This window comes from Vespa mandarinia, chromosome 11 (assembly GCF_050613455.1).
Source record: "Vespa mandarinia isolate Hongniang chromosome 11, ASM5061345v1, whole genome shotgun sequence".
Lineage (NCBI taxonomy): Eukaryota > Metazoa > Arthropoda > Insecta > Hymenoptera > Vespidae > Vespa > Vespa mandarinia.
This window is the reverse complement of record NC_140820.1, coordinates 457,164-472,350: the sequence shown is the minus strand read 5'-3', so window position 1 is coordinate 472,350 and position 15,187 is coordinate 457,164. Positions and strand designations below refer to the sequence as shown.

The 15,187-nt window shown below is 26.6% G+C and overlaps 5 protein-coding genes across 10 annotated transcripts; 1 reads left to right on the top strand and 4 right to left on the bottom strand.

Moving 5' to 3' along the window:
• Positions 1-522: 522 nt before the first annotated feature.
• On the bottom strand, positions 523-9,523 carry LOC118441354 (uncharacterized). Of its 4 annotated transcripts, XM_035865619.2 has the most exons (4): positions 1,527-1,696; positions 1,245-1,388; positions 996-1,153; positions 523-586 (listed from the first exon to the last, which is right to left on the bottom strand). In XM_035865619.2, exons 1-4 carry the CDS (start codon positions 1,559-1,561, stop codon positions 525-527), a joined length of 399 nt encoding a protein of 132 aa, XP_035721512.1. In that variant the 5' UTR covers positions 1,562-1,696; the 3' UTR covers positions 523-524. The 4 variants fall into 4 exon arrangements, with proteins under 4 accessions (XP_035721512.1, XP_085516418.1, XP_035721511.1 ...); XM_085660292.1 differs by lacking the exon at positions 1,527-1,696 and adding an exon at positions 9,434-9,523 and having other exon boundaries at positions 523-1,153; XM_035865618.2 differs by having other exon boundaries at positions 523-1,153.
• LOC118441253 (uncharacterized) lies at positions 2,474-3,820 on the top strand. The gene is made up of 4 exons (XM_035865397.2): positions 2,474-2,582; positions 2,690-2,742; positions 2,904-3,085; positions 3,189-3,820. Exons 1-4 carry the CDS (start codon positions 2,566-2,568, stop codon positions 3,294-3,296), a joined length of 360 nt encoding a protein of 119 aa, XP_035721290.1. The 5' UTR covers positions 2,474-2,565; the 3' UTR covers positions 3,297-3,820.
• LOC118441252 (uncharacterized) lies at positions 3,832-9,438 on the bottom strand. The gene has a single exon (XM_035865396.2). The coding sequence runs from the start codon at positions 8,965-8,967 to the stop codon at positions 7,135-7,137; it is 1,833 nt and encodes a 610-aa protein (XP_035721289.1). The 5' UTR covers positions 8,968-9,438; the 3' UTR covers positions 3,832-7,134.
• Positions 9,524-10,184: 661 nt separating the features above from the next.
• Positions 10,185-11,945, bottom strand: LOC118441201 (mpv17-like protein). 2 transcript variants are annotated; one of them, XM_035865261.2, is made up of 5 exons: positions 11,514-11,945; positions 11,198-11,336; positions 11,058-11,134; positions 10,832-10,963; positions 10,185-10,758 (listed from the first exon to the last, which is right to left on the bottom strand). In XM_035865261.2, the coding sequence occupies exons 2-5, from the start codon at positions 11,313-11,315 to the stop codon at positions 10,504-10,506; spliced, it is 582 nt and encodes a 193-aa protein (XP_035721154.1). In that variant the 5' UTR covers positions 11,316-11,336; positions 11,514-11,945; the 3' UTR covers positions 10,185-10,503. The 2 variants fall into 2 exon arrangements, with proteins under 2 accessions (XP_035721154.1, XP_035721153.1); XM_035865260.2 differs by having other exon boundaries at positions 10,187-10,758; positions 11,058-11,336; positions 11,514-11,939.
• A 484-nt stretch (positions 11,946-12,429) lies between these two features.
• On the bottom strand, positions 12,430-15,021 carry LOC118441200 (transcription factor E2F5). 2 transcript variants are annotated; one of them, XM_085660124.1, is made up of 7 exons: positions 14,495-14,622; positions 14,279-14,388; positions 13,908-14,184; positions 13,611-13,831; positions 13,174-13,283; positions 13,037-13,084; positions 12,430-12,955 (listed from the first exon to the last, which is right to left on the bottom strand). In XM_085660124.1, exons 1-7 carry the CDS (start codon positions 14,606-14,608, stop codon positions 12,846-12,848), a joined length of 990 nt encoding a protein of 329 aa, XP_085516250.1. In that variant the 5' UTR covers positions 14,609-14,622; the 3' UTR covers positions 12,430-12,845. The 2 variants fall into 2 exon arrangements, with proteins under 2 accessions (XP_085516250.1, XP_035721151.1); XM_035865258.2 differs by lacking the exon at positions 14,495-14,622 and adding an exon at positions 14,726-15,021 and having other exon boundaries at positions 12,440-12,955.
• Positions 15,022-15,187: the final 166 nt, after the last annotated feature.

Sequence of the window (15,187 nt, the reverse complement as noted above, 5' to 3'; positions counted from 1 at the left end):
ATTAAATTAAATTTACTTAGTATAAAATTGACTACAGATTTATTTTCATATTAAAAAGAAGCAGTTTGAAGAAAATGTTGATCATTTTTCAAATTGATCCTTCTTACACTCTCTTAATCTAGATGTAATGAAATTATTAGATTACAATATTTTAATAATTAAAATATGATATGGCGGAGTGCTAACAAAATATTGCTGAATTACATCTTTCGACGTGATAAGCGCGTTGTATTGGCTGCGAATGTGCTTTGTTTTGAAAAGAAATTAAATCACGAAAGTAGCGTGAATTTTTGATGCATGATTTCAATGAGCCGCAATCGATTACTGTGAAAAGCGATCGATGTAAAATTCCGAAAATGCACATGGAATTGAAGTTGGAATTGAAATAGTAGCCCAAGACGAAGCGTGAAACAAAAGAAGAGATGAGCGATGAGTAATTGAGATCAGAGTGTACAAGAAATAGAGCGAGTAGTGTAAAAAATCGGAGTGTCATTGGACTTTAGAGAAGTAACATCGAGAACGTGCTAATAAAGATAATATATTTTTTTTAATTTTTCGAACCCAAAGCTCTGGTACCATAAGGATCCTACAAAAATACATTTAAAAGTCAAGTAATAAGAATTATTATTTCAAATTTATATTACACTTAATTGTTTCTTATGTGTTAATTTCACACTTAACACATTTAAAAAAAAAAAAAAAAAGGAGAGAGAAAAAGAGAACATTTCATTAGCAAATAATTGATAAATTTGTAATAAAATATGTAATATATAAGAGATATTAAGGATATTCCGTAATGTCGTCTTGTGTTACTGACTAAAATAGAAAAACATATATAGTACTTTTCAGAGAAAATAAAAAGTGCTATTTTACAAAAATAAGCATATAGTATATCAGGAATAATGATTATTAAATATATCACATATTTTAGTGTGAAGAGTTACTGCTACTGCTGCTACTGCTACTAGAAACACTATCATTCGAGTCTGACTCACTGTCCGAAGAAGAACTGCTACTACTACTTTCACTACTGCTACTAGAACTGCTACTGTCAACACTAGAAGAGCTTGTATCACTGCAACTACTTGATTCTTTTCTCATTTTTTTTCTCTTCTGTCCGTGAGACTTCTTAACTTCCACTTTTTGTTCCTTTCTGAAAATAAATGATAAGTTCTACGTTGTCTTTATAAATCTTAGTGTCTGTGTATATATATATATATATATAATTTTTTAAAAGTATATACATTTCTTCTTGTTTTTTTAAAGCTCTTTTAAGTTGTACAGTACGAGAAGATCTGTGTAGATATTTCCGTTTCCCTTTACATTCATAACTCCAGTGTCCAAATTCCAAACATTTTTGACATCGCATTCCTTGAGGAGATAGATTGCTACAATTAAATAAAATGTTAATAAAAAATAATATAATATGATCATAAATCCATATTAACATTAAACTCACTGAAACAAATATAACAACAGAATAAGCCAACATATTAATAAATAATATATATACAAAATCTACTAACGTTTTCTTTATTACTTCAATTTTATTCGAACTCATTTTCTCTTTATGATTATTATTTGATATTTATCAGAATTAATTAAAATTTTCATATAGCATCGATAAATTTCGATAAGTTTATTTACAAATAAAGAAAGATTACTTCGAGAGGTTATTCCACAGATATTTTGTGTGAAAACAAAAGTGGGGATAAATATGAAAGGAAATGAAATGTTTATCTTTAAGTTGGTAGATGGCGGTATTTGATAAATTGGCGCCATTTCATAAATTTATTTTGTAATACAAATATGAATAAATACATATTTATATATAATGATATGAAAAAATAGATTCTTATAATTGTATAGTAAATGCTTTAATTCAAACGAAATTGTAAATAGAATAAAAAATGAAGTTCCTATGAATATTGAAATAAATATTATAAAAGACATGATGGATATGTTTGAAGAAAGTTTTCGACAGAAAAAAATGCAATTAAATAATACAAACATTGAATTGGTAAGCGATTTATAGAAAATATAAATAATTTTAATATATTTTTATATCTTGAAATTTATTAAAATATAGTGTAAGATATTTTTTTTAGAATAATACTGACCAAGAAAAATGGACTATAAGAGATCAATTTTGTTGTCAAGTGTGGAAATTTTCACATGATCATGACTTTTCAAAAGTTTTTCAACATTATCCGTATATTATAAATTCAATTAAACCTCATAATTGTTCTTATATTAATGAAGTTAAAAGTATTAGAAATGAAAACGATAATAAAGCAGGTCGCTAATTATGAATAAAATTGATAAATTAAATAATATTTTTCAAACAGTCAATATTATTTTTTCATTGATATGTCAGTAACACAGTAAATGCTTTTTCGTGTTTATATAGATATGCAAAATTATGAAAATATTCAAAAGCTTTCAGAAGAAATTGCTATTTTAACAAAAAAAATACTTACTATTAATATTAATAGAAATACACAAGAGATAACAATAAAAAATTTGTCCATAAAATTAGAACAATTAAAATTATTTTCAGAAGAAATGATGGAACTTCTTAGGTATATTTTAATAGTTATTTCAATATATTAATAGTTATTAGATACATCATCTAATTTATTTTTGTACTTGTCTATAATGGAGGAATTTGACTTTCAATTACTTTCAGGTTAATATCTACTACTGAGAATTTAAGTGATAATAAAAAATGTAAAAATAATGGTAAATATATGTACATTTTTACTCTGCACATTTTCATTCAATTTTTTCAAATATATTACATCAAATAAATGGTATTTATCAATAAACTTTGTAATTATGCAATATATATATACACATATATATACATTAAAATATATTATTAACTATAAATTAATATATAGATTTAGAATGCAAAAATAACAACTTGATAGTTCGTGCAAATAAAGATAATATGCTGACATTTACTACGGCAAAAAAACTTCTTGAGCAATCCAAGTCACGTTCACCTGTTTTAACTAAAAACAATAATACAAGATCAAAAACAATGGCTGTAAATAATAACACAATAGAACATTTCATTGAAGTAAATATAACTTTTTTATACAAACACATTATTCATAAATGTTATATCAATCAAAACCGATTGAAATAAATTTTAAATGATATCCCACTTATTTATTTTGCAGTATGATAAAAAAGAATTAAAAACCAAATTTTCATTAAAAATACAAAGTAATATATCCATAAAGTTTGAGCAAAATCGACGTCTTAAAGAAAAAGAGAAAAAATATTAATATATCTTTCTTACATTAAACTTTTGAAATATTTCTGATAATTATATATCTTTATATTTTTTAATTATTGTATAATTGTTATTCCACATAAAAATAATTAAAAGTTTAATTACAATAATTCATAAGATAATGCCATTTATCCAGTCCTATAAAATTTTTCTTAAACAATCAAAACAGTAATTGAAATGTGACAGTGCATTTAATATACATCCTGTATAATAAAAAGTATACAAAAAATAAGGCATTTACTACATAGTATATTTATATATTTAGAAATATTTATACAGGATTCTATATGATTATATAATATACACTGAATTACATTTTTTAAATTATACACATAATATTGCGCCCAACGTACCATTCAACACAATTTGAGAATAGCCATATTCTCTATTACCAAACAGCATTTAAACTAGCGACTTCTAATCCATAGGTTTTTGTTACTTATTTATTTTAAAACTGTTAAACAGTTTATCACAACAAATTGTATTGTAATATTAATATTGGCAATATACACGTGTATCTGTAATACATGCAGGTCCTTACAATTTTCATTAAATTTGAGTTTATGTTAATTAAATGCTTGTTAAAACAATATTACATAATATCTACATAAATATTTGTGCTTTAATATTAATTTATTTGATATTAGTAATATAAATTACCTTCCTTAAAGGAATTTTAACTGAATAATTAGAGTAAATAATGCAATTAAATTGCTTTATAAAAATTACAGTTAAAGAAAAAATATCATATATATGTATAAAATAGTATCTAACTGTAATAATATTCTTTGAGAAGACTTTTTTATTTTGTTAAGTATTATGAAGATAAATTATTCATAAAGTATATCCTTACCAAAACACTAATGCATACATATACAGAATTATATGAATTTTATAACAAAATATGATACTAAATATTAATATGATAATACATATTTAATTAGTAATAGCATAGAAATTCTTTCATTTAATTATATTTGAATTTTCTGTATTCCTTTGTTCTATATTCTACATTTCTTTGTTATTGTAATATATGATACAAACTTTGAAAAATATTTACCAAAATAATTCAATAGCATGTCATTATCACAACCATTTGCTGTAACAATGATATTACAATATATATGTCTACAGAAAAGTACAAGTTAAAATAAAATTATCATTTATTAAAACATTTAAACTTTAATCAAAGTTCTTTAATATTTTTCTATTGTAAAATGAAAAATAAATGAAAGTTAATTTCACACATATTTATTTTCTAAATTAAATATTAAACAATACAGAAAGAGTCCGATGCTTTGCATATACTTCCACAGACAATAGATAACAAATAGAATTATATTTACTTTCCACACATCTATGCACTTACATAAATGTAAATAGCTATATTCAACAGAATTTGAAGTTGAAATACAATCAAATGTATAATTTAATGTGTACGGACGTAATATGTTGCCTAAAATAATATTTATGAGTACACGGAATCATATTTATAAAGCATGTTAATGATTAAATAATATTTTTAATTTATTAATAAAATTATATTGGTCGATTGAAGTCTTACACTTAAGTTATGAATAATCTTACATTAGAAGAAAAAAAACAAGAAAATAATATTTAAGATACACATATAAAGATGAGCACTATTGTTAAGAGAACTTCTATGCAATATTATTGTATTGCTCATATATTATCTATTGTAAGAAGAATAATGTTGATAACAAATCATAAAATGTAATATGTTCAATATGTTAATCATAAAAGCTTTTTGATGTGTAAATAGCAAAACACCATAAATTTGACTCTTGCACAACACGAAATCTGCAAATATCAGAATTAAGATAAAATCTACACAAATAAGAATATTATAGTGTTATTAATATAATCTTATTTATATAACATCAGCCAAAGAGCTAACAATATATTTGTCTGTAAATAACAATATAATGCACATATGGATATTCATAAGAACATTTGTATACAATTACTTAACACTTATATTGGCACTATGTCTCTGTGTACAGTCAAGAGAATATTGTAAACAATAAGAAAAATACAATTTTATGCTCGTGTGTACTTAATATTTATTATTATATTAAATGTTTATGTTTGGCAGCATTAACCCTTGTCATGATAATGTATTGTAATTATTAATTTTACAATCTAGACTGAACATCATGTAATGATTATTATAATAACTAAAAAAAATTGAAATGATTTTTATTATACTTTGAAAATGCTACATATGCTCCTCAATGATACTCTCTTTAATACCTTGTCATAACATATGCGTGTAAATGCGTGTATTAAAATAAATACTCTAGTCCCTTTAACGATATAAAATCAGCAATTTATAATTTGTAATACTTTCAATATTAAAAATTAATGAAACTATTATTATAAATGTCTCTTGACTGACACTACATGATAATACATAAAATATGTTACTTCTAGTCTAAATGCTTTCAGCAACTATTTATTATATTTATTAAAATAATGTTACAATTTATAATTTTATGCTTTGTATATAATAAAAGGTAGATACTGTGTATGTCAAATATTCATAAAATTTAAAGAAACAGATTTAAGATTTAGAAGCTTACAATAAAATTGTTACCAAATAAAAACTTTCATAAAATATGAAATAATAATTGTAATTACAACTTTTATTTTCCTTATTTTTAGAATCAGTATACTTATGTCTATAGCTGCATATATATTTATACTGTCAAAAATAAAAAAATAATGTGCTGTTTAGCATATTTTACTTAAATTAGATAAATAGATCTCTTTTAGTCATCAGAAGAATACCTCTGTCTTGAATCTCTTATGTTTAATTTTATACCTGATAAAATGACAATATGTTTGTATTCGCAAAAAGAACAAGATGGTTAGAAGTAAATGTAATGTATATGGTGATAAAAATTTAAACACCTCTAGAAATTTGTAATACATGTATACAATCGGCAAAATTGTGTTCAATGAAATAACAATACAATATAAGAAACAGTGTGATATCATTGATGTCGATTCTTAATATTTCTTTAATCATGTAGTATAAAGTAGAATCAACATTCATTTGATATTACAAATTTGTAAATTTTAATCAAACATATTAATACTCAGCCTCATAAATATTGCATATATAATAAAAAAAAAATTAGAACAGAAGTACATTATCTCTAATATTTTGGGAAGATAAAATTTATGCATTCAACTTTTTTACTTTTTTAACATATTAATATTATAAACCTTTTGCTTTCGCACAATTTCAGGCATAGACTTTGTTCTTACGCATTACCATATTATGTTTCCAACTCTCTTAAACATAATCAAAGATAAATAAATAAAAATAAAAAGAAGCTGTTAATTTACTTATCATTAGACTTTAAATCATTTAATTATGTTTTAAAACATCACATAACATAGGAAATACTTCAAGGATAAACGCAATTGAATTTCATATATTCTTAAAAGCTTATATGCAGGATTCTATTATGATTAGACATTTTTACATATTTTTTGTACTAACAATGTTATATAAGTGTGATTCATGCTATCGTAGTATCTAAAATAGCTCATCATTTATTTGCAAAATAAACTTCCAATTCAGCACCAGTTACATATTAAATGTATATGTTCCTCTTTATATTGAAAACATTACAAATATGTATTATCCATTTTGCAACAATAAAAATATTGCTCACTTTATACAATGCATATCAGTAACATTAATACGTTGTTATTTAAGTGAGATCATTATAATATCATACTTTGTATCACGTGCATTAAGAATCGACATCTATGTGATATACAGAAGGCTAGATTTGTTACATTGATCGATAAGGACCTTGCATTTTAAGAAACTGAATAACCAATGATGGGCCTCCTGCAACTATCTCTGGAGGAATTTGTGACAGAGGACAATTCTCGATTGACATAATACTAAGATTTGTGCATAAAGCTAGTTCAAAAGGTAAATTATGTAAATTAGCATTATCATTAACATAGAGAGAATCTAAATTTTCTAACGTGCCAATTTCTTCAGGTAGATAATTAAGATTATTCTCTCCTACGCTCAAATGCGTTAGATTTGTTAGATGGCCAATCGCTCGTGGTAATGAAGTTACTTGGTTTGACTGCAAGATTAATTTTTGTAAGTCTCGTAAAAATCCAATTTCATTAGGAAGAGACTCTATTTTATTTTCTTCAAGATCTAGGACCCTGAGTTTACGTAAATTTGCTATACTGGCAGGAATACGTTTCAATAAATTATTAGATAGAATTAAGATCTCCAAGCTTTGAAGACATTGAATATCATCTGGAATTTTTGTTAGCTGATTTGTACCAAGATTTAATTCAACCATGTTGATCCATGTTCCAGTATCCAAAGGTAAAGCAGTCAACTGATTTTCTTTCATGTTCAGCTTTGTTAGGTTTTTAGCCCTAGAGAAAATACCATAAGGTATTTTATCAATCTGATTATGTTCAAGATTGATAGAGTAGACATTTGTAAACTGAGATGGTCCTCCCGACGGATATGCAGTAAATGCATTTCTGGACAATGTAATTGTCTTCAAATCAGAAAGACTCGAGAGCAATCCATCTGGCAGTTGAGAGACCTGATTCCCTTCTACACTGAATTCATCCATTAACTTACAGTTTGCTAATGATTTTGGGATACTAGACAATCGATTATATCGAAGGCCTAATCTCGTGATCAATACCAAATTTCCAATTGTATCCGGTATATCCAGTAGTTCATTATGCTGAAGATCGAGCGTAGATAGTTGGGTACAGTTTCCTATTTCTTCTGGTAAATGTTCCAGATGATTATGAGATACGTCGAATGTTATTAAGTTAGTAAGTTTGCCAATACCGGCTGGAAGTTCCTTGATTTTATTTTCTCTCAGACTAAGCATAGTTAAATTCGTTAAATTTCGTATATTTTCATTAACATACCTGACGCGATTAAAGCGTAAAAACAATGTAGTGAGAGATGTTAACTTGTAGACAACATCAGGTATCTCGTTCAATTTATTATGCCTCAGATCAAGGACTTTTAAAGATTTCAAATTTTCCAATGTACTCGGTAAACTCGTAAGAGAATTTTCGCTCAATGCCAAAGTCTCTAAATTGGCAAGACAACCTATTTCTGCCGGAAGAGTTGCTAATTTGTTACCGTAAAGATAGAACTCAACTAGATGCGTCAAATCTCTAACCGTGCTCGGTAGATTAGTGATGCTTGATTTACTTAAATCGAGACGCTTAACGCATTCGTCCTTGCATCTTACGAATTCTTTCGAGACATCCAAGTCAGCTTGAATCGGTTTTCCTTTCTTAGTGGTCGGTTTAGGCTTATTTGACTCAGGATGTTTGACAGTTACGGTCTTTTTCGTATCAGGTCCCGCTATGGAAGCACTAGATAATTTTTTCTCCTTCAAGTGCTCCCTGTTATCTCGTAAAACCTCCACGGCCTCGGGCATGTCGCCGGCCGTGCAAGTTGTCAGACCACAGCCCTCCAGATATTCGGGTATATCCTGCTCCTTCATGTAAAATGTTGGAAGATTATCCTGGAGGTCTCCTCGGTCCCTCTTCACCTCCGATAAACACACTGTCGAAATATTACCCACACCCGTCCAATATTTAGTCGACTTTTTCATAATCTAAACCACTAGACGCGATTACGGACTCTCACGCGAGTTTCTATCTTTTTCAATAGTATTTACAACATCACATATTTTTATCAACTCTCCTTCTTTTATGACTCTATTGACATTATTGACGTTCGCCTGACGCGGCGCAAACGCGGAACGGATTTGGAAACGGTGATATACGATAGGTAAACTCTCTTTTATATATATATTATATATATATATATATATATATATATATATATATAACGTTATATACGTTATATACGTTCTAGACGTTCCTCTTCGAAAAATTTCCACAAATTCTTCTAAATTGTTAACATCGCTCGATATAATATAAATATTTTTTTGAATAATTTTTTTCCAATTAACGTTCCCAATTAAATTAATACTGACGGGTATCACAGAAACTTAAATGTTAGATACACAATCCATATCCAATGTACTACTCGCTTATTCCATTTTCTATAATTACGTTACTTGCGCAGGACCACTCGTTCGCTATCGTTGCAGCTTTATGCGAAGTTGCTGCTCTTTCGGATTCTTCGATCGAACCTTAGATTTATCGATTCATCTTAATCTGGCTTTTATATATACTGTTGGTATATGAAATTGTATAAAACAATTTGTTATTATCATTTTATTATGATTGGATAAACTAATGCAAAATCATCGAATAGGCTTTCAGAATTTGGACCAATTATTGTACGGGTTTTTCTTATAAAGCAACTTTTCGTATAGAATAACCAATCACATTCAATACTTTTAAGAATTTCCGTAATGATATAACAATGCAGGGGGAGCAGATTTATATAAAAAGAACATACAAGAGAATGTTACTCGTTCTTAAACAAATATAAATTCATTAGTACGCTTTTCCTTCAGAAGTATATATATATATATATATATATATATATATATATATATATGTGTATATTTAAGGGTGAACAAATGTACCATTAAAAAACAAGTATTTCTTATTATATACAAAAGTCTTCGGCTTTGAAGTTGTGGTAGGAGAAACTTTTATACGATCCAATAAGTTTAATATATTTTATCCATTTATACAGGGTTTTATACAATTTATTGTCAATCACATTTAAATATTAATTGATTTTTTTAAACATTATGAACACCTTCATATACTTTCAATTTATGAGATCATTCAATGTATCTCTTTTATATCTTTTAACTTATATTAATAATTTTCTATATAATTTTCTATTTTAATTATTAAATACGGTTATATTTTCTTCCAAAAATACGGAAATGTTTTGTCTCATATAAACGCTAACATTTATTAAAATGACTAGCTTTATGTTAGCGTGATAATATGATATTATCCTATACATTTGTATAAATATTTAATGGAATTTTGAGTTTGAAACTCTACTTTGATAATAATTTTTCCATTTGCTTTTACATAATTATCACGTGTTCACATTGATAAAATATAAACAGAAATTTTTTATGTAAGCATATGAAAAATTAAAATTTATACAAATAAATTGAGCTAATATCGTAAAATTTACTACAAAATTTACATCATAAAGAACTTGATTTACTTTTTTCAACTGATTGAATCATAGATTTTGCATTATGCGGGCTTTCTAAAAATTCCTTTTTATTCGTACTATCATTTGCCATTTTTTGTTGTTCTCGCTTGGCTTGAAGCGCTTTCATATATGCAAGAAAAGACGTCCAGATGAAACTGCAAACACTTACATAAACTACACGATTATGTTCTGGAATTAACACAAAGTTAATAGTTTGTAAAATAGGCCATACGCATACTCCGACCTAAAAATAAAACAAAATATGATTTTTATTTATAATTTCATCATTTTAGTTTTTATTATACGATTAAGTGTACCTTGTAAGTTGGCCAGAATTTCTGTTTTACTTCTTCAGCACATTCTGAAATAGACTTTTGTTCTAGTAAATTCATTCCAAAGAAAAAGCAACACATAGCAGTCGGACTATACGTAACTTGTTCTACCAATGCCTGTAAAAAATTCATGTATATGTATATATATATGTCTGTATACTGACACATTTTTACTCAATTACATCGCAATATAATATTTTGTAAAACTTACTTTTGTGATTGCAGATTTAAAATCAGATTTTGGCCAAAAATGTGAAGCGCATCTTAACCAACAATATAAAGTTGGTGCTACAAAAAAGCCACCATACAAACTAAATCTTAATGCTTCTGTATAATTCAATTCTGGTCTACCTGTTATTTTTTGCTGAAATAAGCTTGCGGTTGGCCAAATAATAGCATAAGATGCCATACCTCGTACAATAGGATATTTTTGAGATACTTCACGAAATTTTACTAAAATGATTCGCATTTTTTTTTAAATATAAAATCACTAAAACGACAAATTATTCATTATTATTTATTTTCTGACGTTCATCTTGCACACTTCAATAATCGTATGTTTTTATTTCTTATTAAACTTTATGCAATTCAATATTAAATGTATTAGTAATGAGGAATAATACAGATAATGTAGAAAAAGGATAGCTTAAAAAAAAGAAAAGATTACGTTTTCAGATGACGAAGAATGCAAATCTACTGTTCTCTCTTTCACATGTTTTTATATTCACGTACTGATAACAGTTAGAGTAATATATACGTAAAATAGGCGTTCGTATCTAATCGAAAAAATTATTGCGAGACCAATTTACGATATTCCTTTGTGAAGATTTCGAAGAAATAGCTATTTGACAATATCGCTGCATTGGGAAACGATTCGCTACTACGGAAAACTCGCGCATATTCCCAATGACACAGACAAGACTTATGCGCGACACGCGCAAAACTCCCGCCGGTGACGAAATTAGTCGATCCATTCTTGTCTGTCCTTGATTATTCAGTGGTGGTCCTTAACCACGGTCTTGGTTGAGTTTGGTTCTATCTTCACCGTTGCGCAAGCAACGAGTTTTTCATTTTCTGTTACCATGGTGATGCGTCGTGCATGATAATCCAAAAAAGAAAATCTTAGATTTGATAATGTCTGACGTTTCGGTAAAGCTTCTTTCGAAATACAAATGCTGACGCTTAAACGCGTCATACGTGTACTATTATTAATATAAACGTGCTATTCTAAACGTAGTACGTAATAAAAGGAAACGTTTATTTCAACGATTTTTTTTAACAATTTAAATACAATTAGATCCCTGTTTGGAAGAAAAATATTAACTTTTAATTTAAACTTTCTAATATTTTCCAAATATATAATTTTTCCTTTATTACGTAAACAATATCGTACAAAGTATATAACTCAATAATTATCTATAGATATTTATAGATATCAATTTTATAAAAAGTTCAAAAAGCTAAAAATTCCATAATTATACGTAATGTACATTTCAAGTGATATTGTCTCATATATAATATATGGATCAAAATAATTATCAAAAACAAAGCAAAACATGTACATATATTTTTGTCAACATAAAATAATTAAATAAAAAATTGCTAATTTGCATAATTATACTTCAACTCAAAAATGCTGCTTTACAATATTTAATGATTAAACGATATAAAATAATATTAGTAAATTGGGTTCTGTGTAAATACAGATATAAATTTTGCATCATTAATTTTATCATATACTGTGTCAAATGTTCAGAATTATTTTTAAATACACCATGTATGAATTGATTTTTATACAGATTTTTTGATCACCTTGCATTAGCCTTTAATGATAAAAAAATACTGCACATTCTAATATTCGTGATTTACATCCATTATTTAAAATTATATACACTGCATATTAGCATCAATTAATAATATTAGAATAATTCCACTGATGCTGTGAATATTCAATTGCCTAAGTTGTCCATTGATTTTTGAAAACTACTAAATGTAATTTTCACTTTGCTGCGATGTCAAATAAATCAAAAATCCCTTCATTTTCACTAAGATTAAATTGGTAATCTTTTTCTCCTGGCGGTGGACTTAATCTGACAAGTGGACCACAAACTATAAATAAGCAATACATGAATTTGATAAGACATTATAATATAGAAAATGTTAAAAGAATTAACTGAAAAATTTACTTACTGTCTGAATAAAATTGATCAAGTATTTCAAGTTCTCCTTGAATAATATCTATAATGAAATAAATTAATTTTAACTAAAGATAAATAAAAGTTATTTATAATATCAACATTAAAGAATTATGAGTAATTTCTATTTACCAGATGTATTTACATCACGAAGAACTATTTTTGCTTCTATTAATTCCGGATCATCTTCATCTTCTTCGTCGGATAATGTAGAGCCATGTTTGTTGATACCTTTTGGTGGTCTATAAACATATATTTACATGCTATTACATATATCTATACTTTCTAACGTTTAATTACTGAATGTTTTGTTCTATGCAAAGAATAATTAATAAAATAATATTTTTGTATGTTTTATACCAAATGAACAACATATTCTCAATAGTTATTCATCCCCTTATAAAACCAATATTGTTACTCTTTGCTCTGACCAGATCAATAATATTACTTTTTTATTATTGATACATAAAGAGCAAATATTTTTCTTACGAAAATAACACAGATATATTTTAATATCAATTATTTATTAAATTATCCTTAAAATATAATTTATTTGTTAAAATTTTTACCTTCCTACTTTTCTCTTTGGTTTAACGTTGATCTCCTCTTTCTTCTCATCATCTTCTTTTACTCTCTTCATACCTTTTGATTCTTCTTGTAACCTCATTTCTAATACTTTATTATCATAAGTTTTTGCTAAATCTGGTTGAACCATATATACCTTAATTTCACCTGAATTACTTTTTAAAAGCATTTCATAATTTATTTCTCTTTCTTCATCCTCTGCTATCTAACAAATAAAACACTTTTGTTACTACTCAATAATGAATAGATGGTGCCTTATGATATAATATATTTTCACGTACATTCACCTGAGCCATATTTGGCACACTTAATTCTGTATCTGGTGGAGCTTGAATTCCTAATACAAAATCATCAGGGAAATTTTCTTTGACATCTTCATAAGAGATGTATGCATACTTTTTATTAACTATATCGTTCTCTATATTTTTTATACTTTGTTGAATCCACTGTGTATGTGTATCTAATAAGTGTTCATGATCCTCTAATTTTTTAATTTCATCTTTCAAATCTGTCAATTTTTCACCAACTTCTTGTGTATTACAACCAGGACCTGCACCTCTACATAAGATATAAAAAATTAGTGTTTATTAATAAATTTTACTTTAAAATATTAGAAATTAAATGAAATATAATAATAAATTTGCATACATACTTCCATTGAATACTATTTTTGCTTTTCTTCTCTATAAGACCAATGCCCTCAAGGACATTTGTAATGTCGTAAATCCGTCTTTTTTGTCTAACTTCTAGAATATCTGCAGCCTGCAATATTACAAGTAGATATTTTTTTATCTTAATTAATAAATATAATATTGATATAAAATGATGGTATCATATTCGTAATTCTTTATGTTTAGGTTATGTTTACCCATATATTGAATAATGAAAGATTATTAATGTAAAAGATAAGTAGAAATGAAGTTTTATCATCTTTAAATTTTTCTTTAGAAAGAGATTTACAAGACTTGATAAAAATTATCATATTATTGGTATACTTCTTTCAAAATTCCCGCAAGCTAGAAATGGCGTGTACATCCGTAACGACTTAACCTCGTATACAAGTTAACTTTTTGTCTCGCAACTTAGTGAAAGTACTTACGACTTTTAAATCGAGAACGCCGTCTTTCGCTTTTTGCAAAAGAGTAACAAATCGAGTAGTCAGTAAACCGAGAGATTTTTCAAATCTACTTTGCTGATTATCTGCCATTTTTAAGACCGTTGTCAAAATTTTCAAAACAGACTACCCTCTTCGAAATTGCCGCAACACCTCGGACGCCATCCCAAGCAATGAATAAATAGCATTTAAATAAAAGCGCGTCTCTAGTATCGATATATTTCTCTCGTTAGAATTAATTTTCAATTATACCAATGTGTTATGGATTATTTCATTTTAAAATTAACAATTAATTTAATTTCATATAATTTAAACAAAAATTCTCTTTAAATAAAAGAGAGAATGCTTATAGCTTTTTATTCCAATGAAAGTGATATACGAGATTTTTGTGATACATAAAAATATGTGTATTATATGGTATTAAAATATTTTTAAAAATCTAACAAA